Source organism: Mytilus californianus, unplaced genomic scaffold (genome assembly GCF_021869535.1).
Source record: "Mytilus californianus isolate M0D057914Y unplaced genomic scaffold, xbMytCali1.0.p SCAF_21, whole genome shotgun sequence".
NCBI classification, from domain to species: Eukaryota; Metazoa; Mollusca; class Bivalvia; order Mytilida; family Mytilidae; genus Mytilus; species Mytilus californianus.
The window spans coordinates 4,916,820-4,933,356 of NW_026262670.1; the positions used below are offsets into that span (position 1 = coordinate 4,916,820).

The 16,537-nt window shown below is 31.7% G+C and overlaps 1 protein-coding gene across 1 annotated transcript in view; it reads left to right on the forward strand.

Moving 5' to 3' along the window:
• The first annotated feature begins 53 nt into the window (after positions 1–53).
• The window catches only part of LOC127731984 (prolyl endopeptidase-like), a 37,478-nt gene continuing 20,994 nt past the window's right edge, over positions 54–16,537 (forward strand). The window contains exons 1-8 of the mRNA XM_052240976.1: positions 54–171; positions 4,038–4,165; positions 5,412–5,507; positions 11,542–11,710; positions 12,248–12,349; positions 12,624–12,766; positions 13,749–13,914; positions 15,755–15,850. Of these exons, the coding sequence (XP_052096936.1) occupies positions 106–171; positions 4,038–4,165; positions 5,412–5,507; positions 11,542–11,710; positions 12,248–12,349; positions 12,624–12,766; positions 13,749–13,914; positions 15,755–15,850 (966 nt within the window). The 5' untranslated portion in view covers positions 54–105. The remainder of the gene's footprint in view (positions 172–4,037; positions 4,166–5,411; positions 5,508–11,541; positions 11,711–12,247; positions 12,350–12,623; positions 12,767–13,748; positions 13,915–15,754; positions 15,851–16,537) is intronic.

Consider the following 16,537-nt stretch of genomic DNA (forward strand, 5'->3'; position numbering starts at 1 on the left):
ATAAAACGTTTGATAAATGGCCAATTTTTGGCTTGATTACTAGGAACATTTTTTACATTGAATTTATTCTGTACTAAAAGTTGTTGTTGCTTTGTTTCCACGAAAATGAAATTTTCATACCCAAAAGCCCGTAGAGATGATTCAGTGATCGATGAATACCACGGCACAAAGGTTTCCTGTTACAAATATTCCACCTAGAAATCCGGATCCGTCTTAATTTTCAGCAAAATGTGAAAAATTTCTCAAGGAAAAAAATGAACTTTTATTATGTAGCTTCCATTTTAGGGGGAGGCAACTACGAAATTTGTTAGATCCAATTTAGGGCAACGACCATCATGAAGTGGCATTTGAGCATAAACATAAATAATGATCATAATGATAGAAAATCAAAAGATATAAAAAAATGTAGAAAAAAGCATAGGTACTTGGGGACAGGACAATTTTTTTCAGCCCTCCCCCTTTTTTCCAAAATTGTATTTTTTTTGTTTTCCATTAATTTCAATTATTTTCGCGTTTTACTGTATAATATGAACACATAAATATACTAGAAATAACGTGTATTTGCTATTTACTATCAATTCCAAGTTTACTTAGTATCCACAGCTGTCACTGATATATTATATAGAGAGAAGGTACATGTATCTCACTTCGTACCTTATCACCTATTTTCCTACGTGAATTCAAGGAGGAATCCCAATTCTAATTCATTTAATTTCTATTGGGTCAGTGGGCATGACATGTTTCTGCAAACTTTCCTCTTTTTAAAGAGCAGGCACTTTTAATATAAATCGACGTCTTTCGACAAAACGGATCCATTTTGCGCGACGTGTTGTCGTATTTTTATTCTTAAATGACGGAAGTATTGTATGGGAGACAACTCTAAATCCTGTTCCCTGAAACAAATGTTCCGAATGTTATTATACAGCACGATAAGGTACGAGAGTATGTCATAACAGTATGAAGTATAAGTAAACTGTAAACCTGCTCGAGTTTATTTATACTTTATACTGTTATGGGGAACTCTCGTACCTTATCGTGCTGTTCAATAACATTCGGAACATTTGTTTCAGGGAACCGGATTTAGAGTTGTCCTAAATGGCTATCTTTTACAAAAAGAATAAAATACCAACAATCAATTCTAATGTATAAAATTGAAAATGGACTAACACCTGATTACTTAGCAATGCTAAATATTAATGATATGCAACACCACAACTTATGATCTGTCTCTAATAATGATCTATTTGTTCCAAGACCAAATGCAAATTTTTATAAAAAATCTTTTCATTATTCTGCAACAAAGGTATGGAATAATTTACCACTCAAAATAAAAAATTGTCGAAATGTGGAATTATTTAAGAAACATTGTTATAATCATTTTCTTGAAAATTCTATGCAAGTCGAATAATTTGTTTTCTTTATTTTGTTGTAAGAATAAGAAAATTTAATCAAAACTTTACCAATTATTGCCATTTATTGCCATTTGTATGTTTGAATGATTGAATTGTGTATATACTAGTAATATATATTGTATTTTAATGTATGAATGTTAACTGTATACATGTATTTTGTTTGAGGGCCTCAATGAAAATTAGACTACTTCTAATTGAGTTACCCTCTTTAAATAAAGAATTTATTATTATTATTATTATTATCCGTTCTGTTGATAGACGTCGAATTATATTAAAAGTGCCGGCACTTTAAAAAGAGGAATATTTGCGGAAACGAGTCATGCCCACTGACCCAAAGGAAATTAAATATTTGATAAATTAGAATTGGGATTCCTCCTGGAATTCACGTAGGAAAATAGATGATAAGGTACGAAGTGAGATACCTTCTCTCTATATAATATATCAGTGACCGCTGTGGATAGTAAGCTTGGAATTGATAGTAAATAGCAAATACAAGTTATTTCTAGTATATTTATGTTCATATTATCCAGTAAAACACGAAAATAATTAAAATTAATGGAAAATATAAAAATAACGGATTTTGGAAAAAAGGGGGATGGTTAAAAAAATTGTCCTGTCCCCAAGTACCTATGGAAAAAGTAATTATACGGCATTATGTGTTATGTGTGTTGCCCATTTAAAGCACAGGTATAAGACAATGTTATAAATACTGACTACAATAACAAGGTCAACAACTTGCTTCTTCAGATAAAATTACCAGTGATATTTCTGATTAAAAAATTTCATAAACAATTGGTTGCAACTTCTTGTACAATGTACTTTGCACTGTTCGAAAGATTTTTTTTTTCTTTAAAAGGAGCCATAAATGAAAATGTTGGGCCAAGAAATAAAAAAAATATCAGATTTACAAGTTTTTAAAATTGTCCTAAATTGTTGAAGTTGAACATCTGATGGCCCCTTTGAATAAATGAATGAAACAAATAGCAAAATTAATGTGTTGGTCATTGACAGATCAGATCTCTAGTTTCATTTCATTAATCAGACTTGAATCAAAGCAATGCTTGTACAAATGTTTCACTGTTAAATATGTTGGTTCATATTTTTATACGACCGCAAAAATTGGTATGACGTTGGTGTCGTTGTCGGCTTCGAAGACACATTGGTTTTTCTCACAATAACTTTAGTTTAAGTGAATGGATCTCTATGAAATTTTACCATAAGGTTCAATACCACAAAAGGAAGGTTGGGATTGATTTTGGGGGTTATGGTACCAATAGTTAAGGAATTAGGGGCCAAAAATAAGCATTTTTCTAGTTTCAAGACAATAACTTGTGGAACGGTGTATGGATCTCTCTGAAATTATACCACAAGTTTCCATACCACAAAGGGATGGTTAGGATTTGCTTAGGGGAGTTATGGCTCAAACCGTTTAGGAATTAGGGGCAAAAAAGGGGGAAAAACAAGGGTGTCCTGGTTAATGGACAAATACTTTAGTACAAAACATAATTTAAAGCAGTGTAAGAGAGGTAATTCAAATACATCATTTGAATTACCTCCCTTACACTTCTTTTAAATTATGTATAAAATAATGGTTAATGAACAATTAAGACAATTTAAAAGCAGTGTAAGGGAGGTAATCCAAATACAACGTTTTGATTACCTCCCTTACACTGCTTTTAAATTATGTTTAAAGACATGCATATTTATAAAGGAAGACCAGTAAAAATATCTGCAAATGTTGCATCTTTTTTTTTATACAAAAAAATACATAAGAAAGATTTGACACCATATTTTAAATTCTATTATAAAATAGATTAAGTTAGCACTATGGTAAATTTAAATGGGTAATCATGGTTGCAAATTCCATTGAAAATTTGATTATGACCATATCTTGAGGGAAAGATTTTTTTTGGGGGGAAAAGGTGGGGGGTGGGGGGTTAAAAGAAATTGTGGGTGGTGAATTTTTTTCTCATTACAGATTTTCAGAAATTATAAAGAAAAATTCTTAAAATTTTATTTTTTTGCAAAAAAAAAGTGTGTGTGTGGGAGGGGGGGGGGGGGATGGGGTTAATACGCAAAAGCATAGTGTATTGCACAAAAGCAAAATAAAAAGGGGGGGGGGGTAAATTTTTTATTTTTTTTTGTGGGGGGAAGGGGGGGGGGGTCAATTTGCAACAGCAAAGTGTATTGCACAAAAGCAAAAAATTTAATATAAATTCAAATCATAAAATCATATAACCAATTCTAAGTTCTTTGACTACAGTTATTCTGTGTCAGAAACTGTTTATGTGTCAAATATTTAATTACAATCCAAATTCAGACCTGTATCAAGCACAAATATTGCGTCCATTTTTGCCCCAACTGTTCAGGGTTGGACCCCTGCGGTGGTATCCAGCTGCGCTAGGCGAAGCAATTTATTATCCTATATGTTAACATGGTTGATTATAAAGTTCCAACCTTTGGCAGGAAATTAGGAAATCCTAGTCAATAATCAATTTAAAGCAGGATTTTTTTTTACTTTACTGTATATTGAATGTGTAGCACAATTCCTCTTTTTCCTTTATGCATGAGAACAGCTGGTTATTGTAGCAGAGTTTGAATTACACTATAATTTTTCATTTTAAGGTGCCTGATCCATACAAATGGTTAGAAGATCCAGATTGTGAAGAAACCAAGGGATTTGTAGACCAACAAAATGATATTTCTAGACCCTTGCTTGATCAATGTCCTGTCAAAGAAAAACTCAAAAACAGGTATGTAGTCTGTTGTTGGATTAGTATTGTACAATGTTATAAATTACAATGTAGTTTATTGTGAGACAAATGATTGGTTGCATTCACATGGCTATTCAACCAATGTTATATATATAGTTCTATGTCAGATGTATACATAGATATAAGAAGATGTGGTATGAGACATAGATATAAGAAGATGTGGTATGAGACATAGATATAAGAAGATATAAGAAGATGTAAACCAATATGGTACATACATGTATATGATTCAATATTAAACACGTGGTTCATCTAATTCAATATAATGGTAAACCAATATGGTACATACATGTATATGATTCAATATTAAACACATGTGGTTCATCTAATTCAATATAATGGTAAACCAATATGGTACATACATGTATATGATTCAATATTAAACACATGTGGTTCATCTAATTCAATATAATGGTAAACCAATATGGTACATACATGTATATGATTCAATGTTAAACACATGTGGTTCATCTAATTCAATATAATGGTAAACCAATATGGTACATACATGTATATGATTCAATATTAAACACATGTGGTTCATCTAATTCAATATAATGGTAAACCAATATGGTACATACATGTATATGATTCAATATTAAACACATGTGGTTCATCTAATTCAATAAAATGGTAAACCAATATGGTACAAACATGTATACGATTCAATGTTTGGTTCAACTTATTCAATATAATGGTAAACCAATATGGTACATACATGTATACGATTCAATGTTAAACACATGTGGTTCATCTAATTCAATAAAATGGTAAACCAATATGGTACATACATGTACATGATTCATTTTTAAACACGTGTGGTTCATCTCCTTCAATATAATGGTAAACCAATGTGGTACATACATGTATATGATTCAATGTTAAACACATGTGGTTAATCTAAGTCAATATAATGGTAAACCAATATGATACATACATGTATATGATTCAATGTTAAACACATGTGGTTCATCTAATTCAATATAATGGTAAACCAATATGATACATACATGTATATGATTCAATGTTAAACACATGTGGTTCATCTACTTTAATGGTAGATCAATATGAGCATATACATGTACTTATAAATATATTATTCACTGTTAAATCAATTTGTAGAATTGCAGAGATTCAAGGATTATTCTAAGTACATCTCATGTTAAACATGTATTTGTCTATGCATTGATTTATAATAAATCTTGACATTTTTTTTAATATGAAGAATTACAGAGATGTGGGATTACCCTAAATACAGCTGTCCTTACAAAAGGGGAGATCACTATTATTATTACTTCAACACAGGGCTTCAGAACCAAAGGTATGAATTATTCCAAGGTATTATACCTTGTTAAGACAATCTCAATGAGGGTTAAATTCTACAAAAATCTTCTCCTCTAAAACTTCTTGGCCAAATTTGATCAAACTTGGCCACAAAAATTTTGTCTATTATCTTGAAAACCGCTATGAATAGAGGAAATCTGATATGGGACAGAAATGTGAGCAATGTTCAGAAAGTTAAGATATAGTACCTACTGTCCACAGAGGACTTCTGATAGTCTTGTAGTAGATATTTCCCTTACATGAAAAATTTTACCAATATTTTTCCATTTTTATACGCCCGTTTACGGGACGTATTATGGTATACCTCTGTCCGTCTGTCGGTCGTCAACATGTCGGACATTAACTCAAAAATGCTTTAACCAATTTGCATAAAACTTTGGTGATTTGTTTATATCTATTGACATGAGCTCCCTTTTGTTTTTTATAAAATTTAGATTTTACGTTTCCGAGTTATGGGGGTTTTATTCATAAAAAAAAGGGGGATTTTCCAGTTTACGGACAATAAGTCAAGAATGCTTTCACCAACTTGCAAGAAATTGTGGTGAATTGTTTATATCTATTGACATGAGCTCCCTTTCCATTTTTATAAATTTTAGATTTTACGTTTCTGAGTTACAGGGTTTTATTCATAAAAAAAGGGGGGATTTTCCAGTTTTCGGACAAAAACTCAAAAATGCTGTCAGCAATTCTTATGAAACTTTGGTGAATTGTTTGTATGTATTGATGTAAGCTCCCTTTAGAATTTTATAAATTTTTACATTTTACATTTCTGAGTTATGGGGTTTTATTCATTAAAAAAAGGGGTGATTTTCCAGTTTTCAGACAATAACTCAAAAATGCTGTCACCAATTCTCATGAAACTTTGGTGAATTGTTTATATCTATTGATGTAAGCTCCTTTTTATTTTCATAAATTTCTAATATGACATTGAGAATTAATTGATCTTTATTTGTTTATAGTCTGACAACAGATTTACTAAGTATTGCACAACAGCAAGAAATCTTTAATTGAATATAAATTCAATTCATATAACCAATTTCAAGATCTTTGACTACATTTATTCAGAAACCTATAATATATCAAATATTTAATTACAATCCAAATTCAGACCTGAATCAAGCTTGAATATTGTGTCCATTTTTGCCCCAACTGTTCAGGGTTGGACCTCTGCGGGCGTATCTAGTTGCGCTCAGCGAAGCAGTTTATTGCCTATTAATTAGAAAACTATAATACATGTGGATAGAGAGAAACTATAAGTTGTTAAAGGGAAAATTCGCGATTTTTTACTTATCATCTTATTATGTTCATAATACCATAAAAAACATATTCACCAAGTTTTATCTGGATATGAAAACTAATAAAGAAGAAAATTGGGAATTATTAATTTTATTTATTCGAACTTCCTGACTTCTGTGACGTAGTTTAAGTCTTTTTGCATGCCGGGAGTGGAATTAATCTCATTTAAGTCTTGTTCGTTGATCATCTAATAACGCGATTTAAAGCGCATCGACGACTTTTGGCGTAGCTATTAACCAACTAATAATTAAGAAAGTAAAGTGATCAGCCGTGCAACTTTTAAAAATAAAATGTACGATTTATATTTTAAGGATTTCTGATATGATTATAGTCATTATAGTAATAAAAGTAAATCATACAATAGAATATTTTTATGAATTTTTTTCCGACGGATATTTTCAACAAACATATTTAACTGATAGTGTATTAAAAATGCATGTTTGTATTCTCACCTTTTACTTCAGTCTAGCAAACATTTTCCGCTAGTACCATGTAAATACAATGTGTATTGTACTGTGACACTTAGTGACTACCTGTTGAATGCGTGGTTAAATTCAAGGTATTTAAAGGTTTGCATTCTGTAATTCTAATCTTTTGATCTTCACTCAGTGAATTTTAGCCGTCACGGTTCACCGTTCCAGGTGTGAACATCATTTCGTATGAATGATAAACGGGAGTGATAGTTTGAGACAGAAAATTAAAAAAAATATAATTATTTTGAGGGAGTAATATGGTGGCACAATAACTGGATAGCCGTGGTATATTTTTATGTTTTCCGTAAGCTCAGTTTAAAATGAATTATGACTGCTGAATATTTTTGTAACAATGAAATACTGAATTAATTTAATTGAATAAATAATAATGGCATTCTAAACACGAGTGTATGAACTAAAAATTGTACTATTTTAAATTAGAATCAGTAACCTTGAATATTTGAAATAGATAATTACCAATTGCAATTATTTAATTTGGTCCGTCCAAAGCGATCTTTATTTACATATTCAGGAATTAATGTCCTTATCAAAATATTTTAAATCTCACAACGTATAAATACTTCAGCCATTTGAAGAAAGATAATTAAAAAGTTGACAAGAAATTTAAGGTCAACTTTGTCTTATTGGAATGAGATCGAATAATTAAGAACAAAAATTATTTTGAGAAATGTGGGTTTGAGACAGAAAAAAATTATTATTTGGGGAGGAATATGGTGGCAAAATACCTGAATCGCCGTTATATATATTTTTTATATTTTGCGTTAGCTCAGTTTTTAAATAGATGGGTGAGTATTTTGTTGTAACATCGGAATTCTGAATAACTTTCAATGAAATAATTTTATAAATAAAAATGGCCCACGAAAACGAGCGTATAAACCAAAAACTGTGCTATTTTGAATTATGATCGGTAACCTTGAATATTTAAATGTGCAGAGAAAATTATCAGTTACATTAATATAATTTGGTCCGTCCAAAGCGATCTACATTTACCTAATCGGGAATGTCCTTATTAAAATATTCTACATCTCACAACAAATACTTTAGCTATTTGACCAACGATGTTTAAAATTTTTTACAGAATCAATCTAACGTCAACTTGCCTTTATTGAATGGAGACAGACCGGCGGAATCAATGTTCAATGTGCTTTATATCTTGTACCTTTGTAAGACTTATCATTCATTCATAAACCATGTCTATACCGCAGACATATATATACATATAATTATATGTCTGTCTTAACTGACAAGAATACTCCTGGTTTTACACTAGTAATTTGTTGGGGCGCTTTATAGCTTAATTGCTGTTCGGTGTGAGCCAAGGCTCCGTGTTGAAGACCGTACTTTGACCTATAATGGTTTACTTTTATTAATTGTGACTTGGATGGATGGTTGTCTCGTTTGCACTCATACCACATCTTCTTATATCTATAAGCAGTATTATCTTTAAATTTCTGTGATTTAATACCAAGAAAGAAAAAAATCCCGAAATTAATTTGATACTTTGATACTCAATATTTTTCCTGGAAAATATTCACATCCTCATTCGGTCTGAAAATAAGATAAGAAACTGGTATACAGAACATGCAGAAGTGTGAATGTCATAAAACCTTGTTATATCAGAAACCATTATAAATGTGAACCTGTATACGTAAGACCTCATGGGACGATGTACCTAACCACATACAGGTAATATACAAGTAGCTCTGTTATACCCGGAAATGTCAAGGTTAATCACTACCGATACAGAATGTACCAATGCAAAGTAAATTCTGATGATTGTGAAGCATGACCATTCATGATTTTAGAGGAGTATTAGGTGGGGGATTGTCGGAACGATTTAAATTCTGACTAGATTTTTTCTCAATTTAAATCACTGAACTAAAAAAAAAAGAAAGGAGAAAACTACGTCCAAGAACAGAATTCTTCTTGTAAATTCATAAATACAACGTTCTTATTTTGTAACTTTCGATAGACTTGACCTCCAACCCCCCCCTCAAACCTGGGAACATTATATCTAACAATGTTTATGTTCCTGCCCAAATCAAAAAAAAAAAGAAGAAAAAAAAAAGAAAGAGATGAACCACTAGAGATGAACGGTAAGTCACATCAGATTCAGATATTTATATAGTTGATTGTCGTTAACTAGAGATGTATAGTTACATGTCTCTGCGTTAACTGATAAGAATAACAGGAAAGTATAAACTTGAAATAGATTTATGATGAATAATATGCAACTGCGGCACCCCTTTTTATCAAAGCGTACATGCATGTATTTTAATGACTGTCCGTTATTTCGATCATAATGACAATTGTACGTGAAATCCTATAGTTGGTGAGACTTTTTTTTTTACCAGATATGCGACTTTTCGTATTTATATTTTCTCTTATATTACTCTTATTTAATATTTTATGCATAAGTGCAATAGTGGGAATGGTTTATTCCCCCACAAGCTAACGTAATAAATTAATCAACCCTCAAGCTGATCAGACGTTTATACAACTACTATCAGTCTATCTGGAGTGAAGTTTCTTTATTTTTTCAAATAAACTTTTGGGGATCATTAGTGTACGTCCAGTGGCATATATATTACATGCATGTCGGAACAGGAAAATTGGCATAAGGTTCTATTAGAACCATGTTCACATTAATATACATTATACCCAACAATTGTGATGATGACGAATTTCTTCAACTGTTCGAGAACAATCTAATTGAAATATAAATCTGTAATTTTACTATGTCCATAACTTCGATGAACCAAAGTAAGTTAGATATCGACCTGTATTTAAATCAAATTGGTTCTAGATGTTCTTTCTTATATTCAATATACAATTTTAAATTGCGCCTATCTATAGTTCCGTAACTTTCTATCTAGGCGTATAAACCAATGATCGACAAGTGCGTATTTTTTAAATCAATAGTTTTTCATGTTTCAAAATGTCCATCATTATTGACAACGAGTATATACTTACATTTTCCCCAATTTACCCTTGGAAAAATATGTAAATAGATTTTTATTTTATCAAATCTTTTTTTGGAATTATTTAGATTTTCATAAATATCATTCTTTACACTAGAAATATTATTTATAAACAAGCGTATGAGTTTAGTAATGACTAGTATATCACTATCGGACACGCAAGACAAAGATGTATATTACACCTGATAGTTTTAAAATGGAAAGTTACAAGTTATCGGCCGTGTACACTAATCAATACCCTCAGAAGTGAAGCGATGCATGAACATGCTTTATGTAATTGTGTAATAAGAGTTTTTAAACCCGACAGGAAATCGCTTGAATACCTGGACGTGTCACCTCACAATACCTCAGGGAATAATTCCTTTAGCCATGCTGGTGATCAGATAAGAGGAGGTCCGAATTTATTTAAATAAGTTTATTACATAAAAGAATTATGAACAAATTAGATTTTCGAAAACGATTTTACACGGAACACTTATTTATGACTTTGAACTTTGACTTTTTAACTAATTCCCATATAAATTTCTTGTTTCAAAAACTTCGTAAAGAAAAAACAGTTTTAAAACGACAGACCATAGTTATTTAAAAAAATAATTACATTTTCCGTATCAAGTTAGTTAGTCGGATAAATGCGACTACGTTAGGTTACTGCTGGTTTTGGTCCTTTGTGGTTTATAGATATATCAGGGTTTCTAAACCGAGAAGATGTCAAAATGGCCGCACGCAGAGAATTGATACTCTAAATTTAAAATCGATGGTGATAGCAGAATAAAACTTTAATATTTATGAATTTGTGCTTTTTTATACAGAATGGACATAATATCAATTTTTTATTTTTTTGCGAAGTTTCCCTTTAAAATGATCAGCAAGACAAGATCTTCAAATATAAGTCATATTGCTGAAATCATCATACAACTCCTTATTGGAGTTATTGCCCTTTAATAACAATTTAGATTACATTTTTTTATTTTCATCCAATTTTGTGTTTTGGGCAAAAAACTGTAGAAGATAGAGAGAAACTGTAAACAGAAAAAAATGATCAGTAATACAGGATTAACAAAAAAGAGATTTTTGTCATGAATTCTACAATGCTGGAGAGAGTCCATTGTTGAAGATGCACATAGACCCAGGTGAGCGACACCGTCTATTTAGAGCCTCTAGTTTAATATGTTGCACACAAAATTTTTCTAAACCAATAATACAACACTTACACAGGATAAAGATTCATTAAATTTTTCAGTGTATTGTATGTACAAGATACTTTAGAAAGTGAACCCAGAGTTTTCTTGGATCCAAACAAACTATCTGAAGATGGGACTATTTCATTGAGAAATACAGCATTCACAGAAAATGGAGAATATTTTGCATATGGCTTAAGTAAAAGTGGTTCTGATTGGGTAACAATTCAGGTAATTGTGTTAAGCTTTTAACAATAAAGATATTGTAGATTCACTGAAAATTCAGGAGAAAATAATTTTTGTTCATGATCTAGAAAAAATTAATGAAAAAAAGCATATCTCTTATACTTCAAAAATCATATTTGATGAAAAAATACACATTTTGTATTTGGCTGAAAGCTAAATTTTTGTGTACCTCTTACGAAAAATAAATATGAACATCTTTAAAAAGTATTTGAAACAATATTAGAGTTGTACAATACCAAGGATTGGCAACTACAATCAATGTCAGATAATTTAGGCAGAGAATTTTGTTAAATATTTTGAAAGTAATAACTGTATTTACACTTGAGTTGTCATCTTATATTGTGTCATTAAAATCACATTTTATGCAACCAAAAATGACTTGCCATGATGAGACAGGTTCATAGAACATTTTATCACCATGCTCCACAATGAAATAAAACTTAACATATGTTAGGTTGCCATGACGCCCACCAATACAGCATTGGAGTTATAGTTTTTTATTCTTATAGTTTTATTTTTCAGTTTAAAAAGGCACCCTCAGGAGAAGATCTGCCAGATATTCTAGAGAATGTTAAGTTTACAAGTCTGGCCTGGACTCATGATAACAAAGGATTATTTTATAATGTAAGTCTACCAGATGTTCTATGGAATGCAAGTTTATTCATAGAAAGCATTTCTTTCTGATTACTTTATAAAGGGATGAGAAAGACAATATCCTACACAACTGATATCAAACCACCAGCTTAACATTTTTCTAAATTGTTGTGTACAAGCAGTGACATTTTCTCACTATCCATTTGGTTCTTAGATAGATTCTTACGGTATTGATTTTATTTTTTCAGTTTCTTCACTTAGATTCCCACATCTTATACTTTTGATGTGATTTTGATACTTTTAGCAATACCTCAAACAAGAAGGAAAATCAGATGGGACAGAGACTACCAGTAATGTCAACCAAAAACTGTTTTATCATAGGCTGGGAGACGACCAATCAAAAGATGTGTTAGTGGCAGAGTTTCCTGACAATCCTAAATGGATGATGTAAGTATTCTATTGAATCGTATTGATCAGGGGAGGAACAATCAAAAAGATTAGATAGTGGCAGAGTTTCCTGACAATTCTTAGTAGATAATGTAACTATTCTGTTGATCAGGAGGTGACCAATCACAAGATGTGTTAGTGGCAGATTTTCCTGAGAATTCTTAATGGATAGTATTCTATTGATCAGGGGAGGTCCAATCAAAAGATGTGTTAGTGGCAGAGTTTCCTGACAATCTTTAGTGGATGATGTAAGTATTCTATTGTTCAGGATAGGACCAATCAAAAGAGGTGTTAGTGACAGAGTTACCTGACAATCCTAAATGGATAATGTATGTATTCTATTGATCAGGATAGGACCAATCAAAAGATGTGTTAGTGGCAGAGTTACCTGACAATCTTAAATGGATAATGTAAGTATTCTATTGATCAGGGGAGGTCCAATCAAAAGTTGTGTTAGTGGCAGTGTTTCCTGACAATCCTAATTGGATAATGTAAGTATTCTGTTGATCAAGATAGGACCAATCAAAAGATGTGTTAGTGGCAGAGTTTCCTGACAATCCTAAATGGATGATGTAAGTATTCTATTGATCAGGGGAGGTCCAATCAAAAGATGTGTTAGTGGCAGAGTTACCTGACAATCCTAAATGTATGATGAAAGTATTCTATTGTTCAGGAGAGGACCAATCAAAAGCTGTGTTAGTGACAGAGTTACCTGACAATCCTAAATGGATGATGTAAGTATTCTATTGATCTTGGGAGGACCAATCAAAAGATGTGTTAGTGGCAGTGTTTCCTGACAATCCTAAATGTATGATGTAAGTATTCTATTGATCAGGGGAGGTCCAATAAAAAGATGTGTTAGTGGCAGAGTTTCCTGACAATCCTAAATGTATGATGTTAGTATTCTATTGATCAAGGGAGGACCAATCAAAAGATGTGTTAGTGGCAGTGTTTCCTGACAATCCTAATTTCTTCTTTTCAGGGGAGCCGAAGTGAGTGACTGTGGGGATTATTTAGTCCTAGCGATATCAGAAGGCTGTGATCCTGTCAACAGACTTTACTATACTAACCTGAAGACCCTTCCTGATGGGATCGCTGGACTTCTGCCATTTGTCAAAGTTGTTGACAACTTTGACGCAGAATATGAGGTAAATATAATGAAACATAAAAACAAAACAACTCAGCAATAATCACATTTTATTTTTCATTCTAGTGCAAATATAAAAGTTATTATTAGAATGATCTTTTGCCACTGTTATCACCCCTCGCCCAGTTTCTAAGGCGGTAGGTGTATATCAGGTGTGGATCCAGGATTTTGAAAAAGGGAGTGATACTTGTAAAAAGTCTATGCATTTATTATATATGAAGCTCCATAAGGCTGGGGGGATGGCACCCCCTCCTTAAATCCACCTCTGTATAGTGATAGGGGAGTCCATCTGGTGTCCATTCATTGATCCTCAGTTCCTTCGTACACCTTCTGTCCCACTTTTTTTTTATCCTTGTCAAATCTCTAATTGATTGTGGCAAACCTTGAAATACAGTTCTAATAATCCTTAAATATTTATTTGTTGACCAGTAAATAGTAAGCCTCTCTATGATGAATTATGGGAATATTACTGTACACATCCTAAATTCCTTTCACAATACCAATTACTAAAATGTTTTACCAAATTTAGTTTGAATTCATTTCAACAAACTTATCAACTGGTAAAATAGTTTAGCGTTTAGCTTATTGCTAGTGAATGTTTGTTAGTATAATGAAGCAAACTTGTGCAATGTAATAAACATTATACTTACTAATAAATAAATCCTATTAGATTTGAATTTCACATCTGTCATTGACATTGTACAGATGCATCTCTTTATCAATTGTTAAGTCAATATTGATCAAACATTTCAGCAAATGGTATTGTAAAAGGACAAGCCTTCAGGATAGGCACAGTGATTAAAGGTGATCTGTAATATCTGAAAAAAAAAACAAAGTACATGTATCACTAATTTTAAGCCTTTATTTATATACTGTAAACCGGGAAATTTTCGCGCCGTCTTTATTTCGCGAATTACCAACTGAATCTTAATTCACAACGTTTTGAATTCACGATTTGTAGGAGTCCTGTACAAATTTTAGTGAATGATTTTACAGTACAGTTTAACATGTATTGTAAAGCAAGTGTTGAAAATCGATCAAACACTTTTTTGTCTAAACAAAGTGAACAGTTTTCGTCGGTTCATTAGTGTACGCGTATATTTCAAGTTATTTCGCTTGTATGTTGAAGTATAATTTAACCGCTATATTTATGTTTGCTTGTTAAAACACATACACAATTAACATAAAAGAATAGCTTTATAAAGAGAATTTTAAATTAAGCTGCGAGGAGTACCCCTAATTAATCAATCTTTTGATCATATTAATCAGTGTAGCAGATACAATGTGGTAATCATTTTAAAAATGAGGTGTCATTTTCATAACTGTCTCGAATGTTGTTTATATAACAATATCAATAAATTCCGCTTGTTGAAAATAGATTTCATTTTAATTTGAAATGTTTTGATTTCTAACACTGCCTTTCATTTAGAAATAAAGTTTAATTCAATTTGAGATATAGACAAATATCTGTCGCCTGAAAACCGTTGTTCTAAATTGGCCCTGTGCATAATCCTATTGGTATATGTTAATGGATGGGTTTCTTTCTTTGAATCAGTTTTCCTTGAAATATTCGTGGAAGTTTTAGTTTCGCGTTTCCACTCTTACCGCGAAAATAGCGAAAATAAAACTGCCGCGAAAATTTCCCGGTTTACAGTATGATGATTTATGATATTAAGCGTTAGAACTGCTGTTCTGATTTTGTAATTCTTATGACAAAAAAACTTTCACTAGGTACCTATCATACAAGACATTATTTGTCTTAATCAGTGAAGTTTTCAATTCATTGCTGTGACTTTGATAGATTTAAATGAGATAAATTATTTATAGAACTTTTTTTGTAGTACATTACCAACGAGGGGACAGTGTTTACATTTAAGACCAATCTTAAGTCACCAAGATACAAGCTGATTAACATTGATTTGGCTGATTATGAAATGGTAAGTCAAATCTGACATCAATAATATATAGTTAATATTCAACCAATTTTAAACTTGGTTTTCTGAAGGGTAAACCAGTTATTATATTGGTGAAGTATGGATGGCATTTGCTGGCTGCTGCCAACAGTTTCTGTGCAATAATTTATGAACCGTTTAATCAATGCTTTTCAAATTTTAATGGATTTATACTGATGACAAAATGGAGGTCAAAATCGATATTGACAATTATCACTTTTACTGTTCAAGAGTTATGGTTCTTGATAGATTGACAAATAGCACTGAATGTCGTTTCTGTGCAATTACACTTCCTTATGAACAGTTTAACCAATGCTCTTAAAATTTAAATATGCTGTTACTGATAACAAATTGGTGGTCAAATTTGATATGGACAATTTTTATTTTTGCCATTCAGGAGTTATGGTTCTTGATATTACAAGTTTTCACTTTATGTTGTTTCCGTCAATTACTTATGAACAGTTTAACCAATACTCTTAAAATTATAATATGCTGATACTGATTACAAAATGGTGGTTAAGTTCGATATTGACGATTTTCTCTTTTGCCGTTCTTGAGTTATGGTCCTTGATCCAGTGTTCCAGCTTGATCGTTTTCACAGGGTGGTCTGCCCGCTCTTTCCCAACTGCCACCCTGTGCCCTTTTTCTGACGCCCTGCCTTTTTTCGCATGT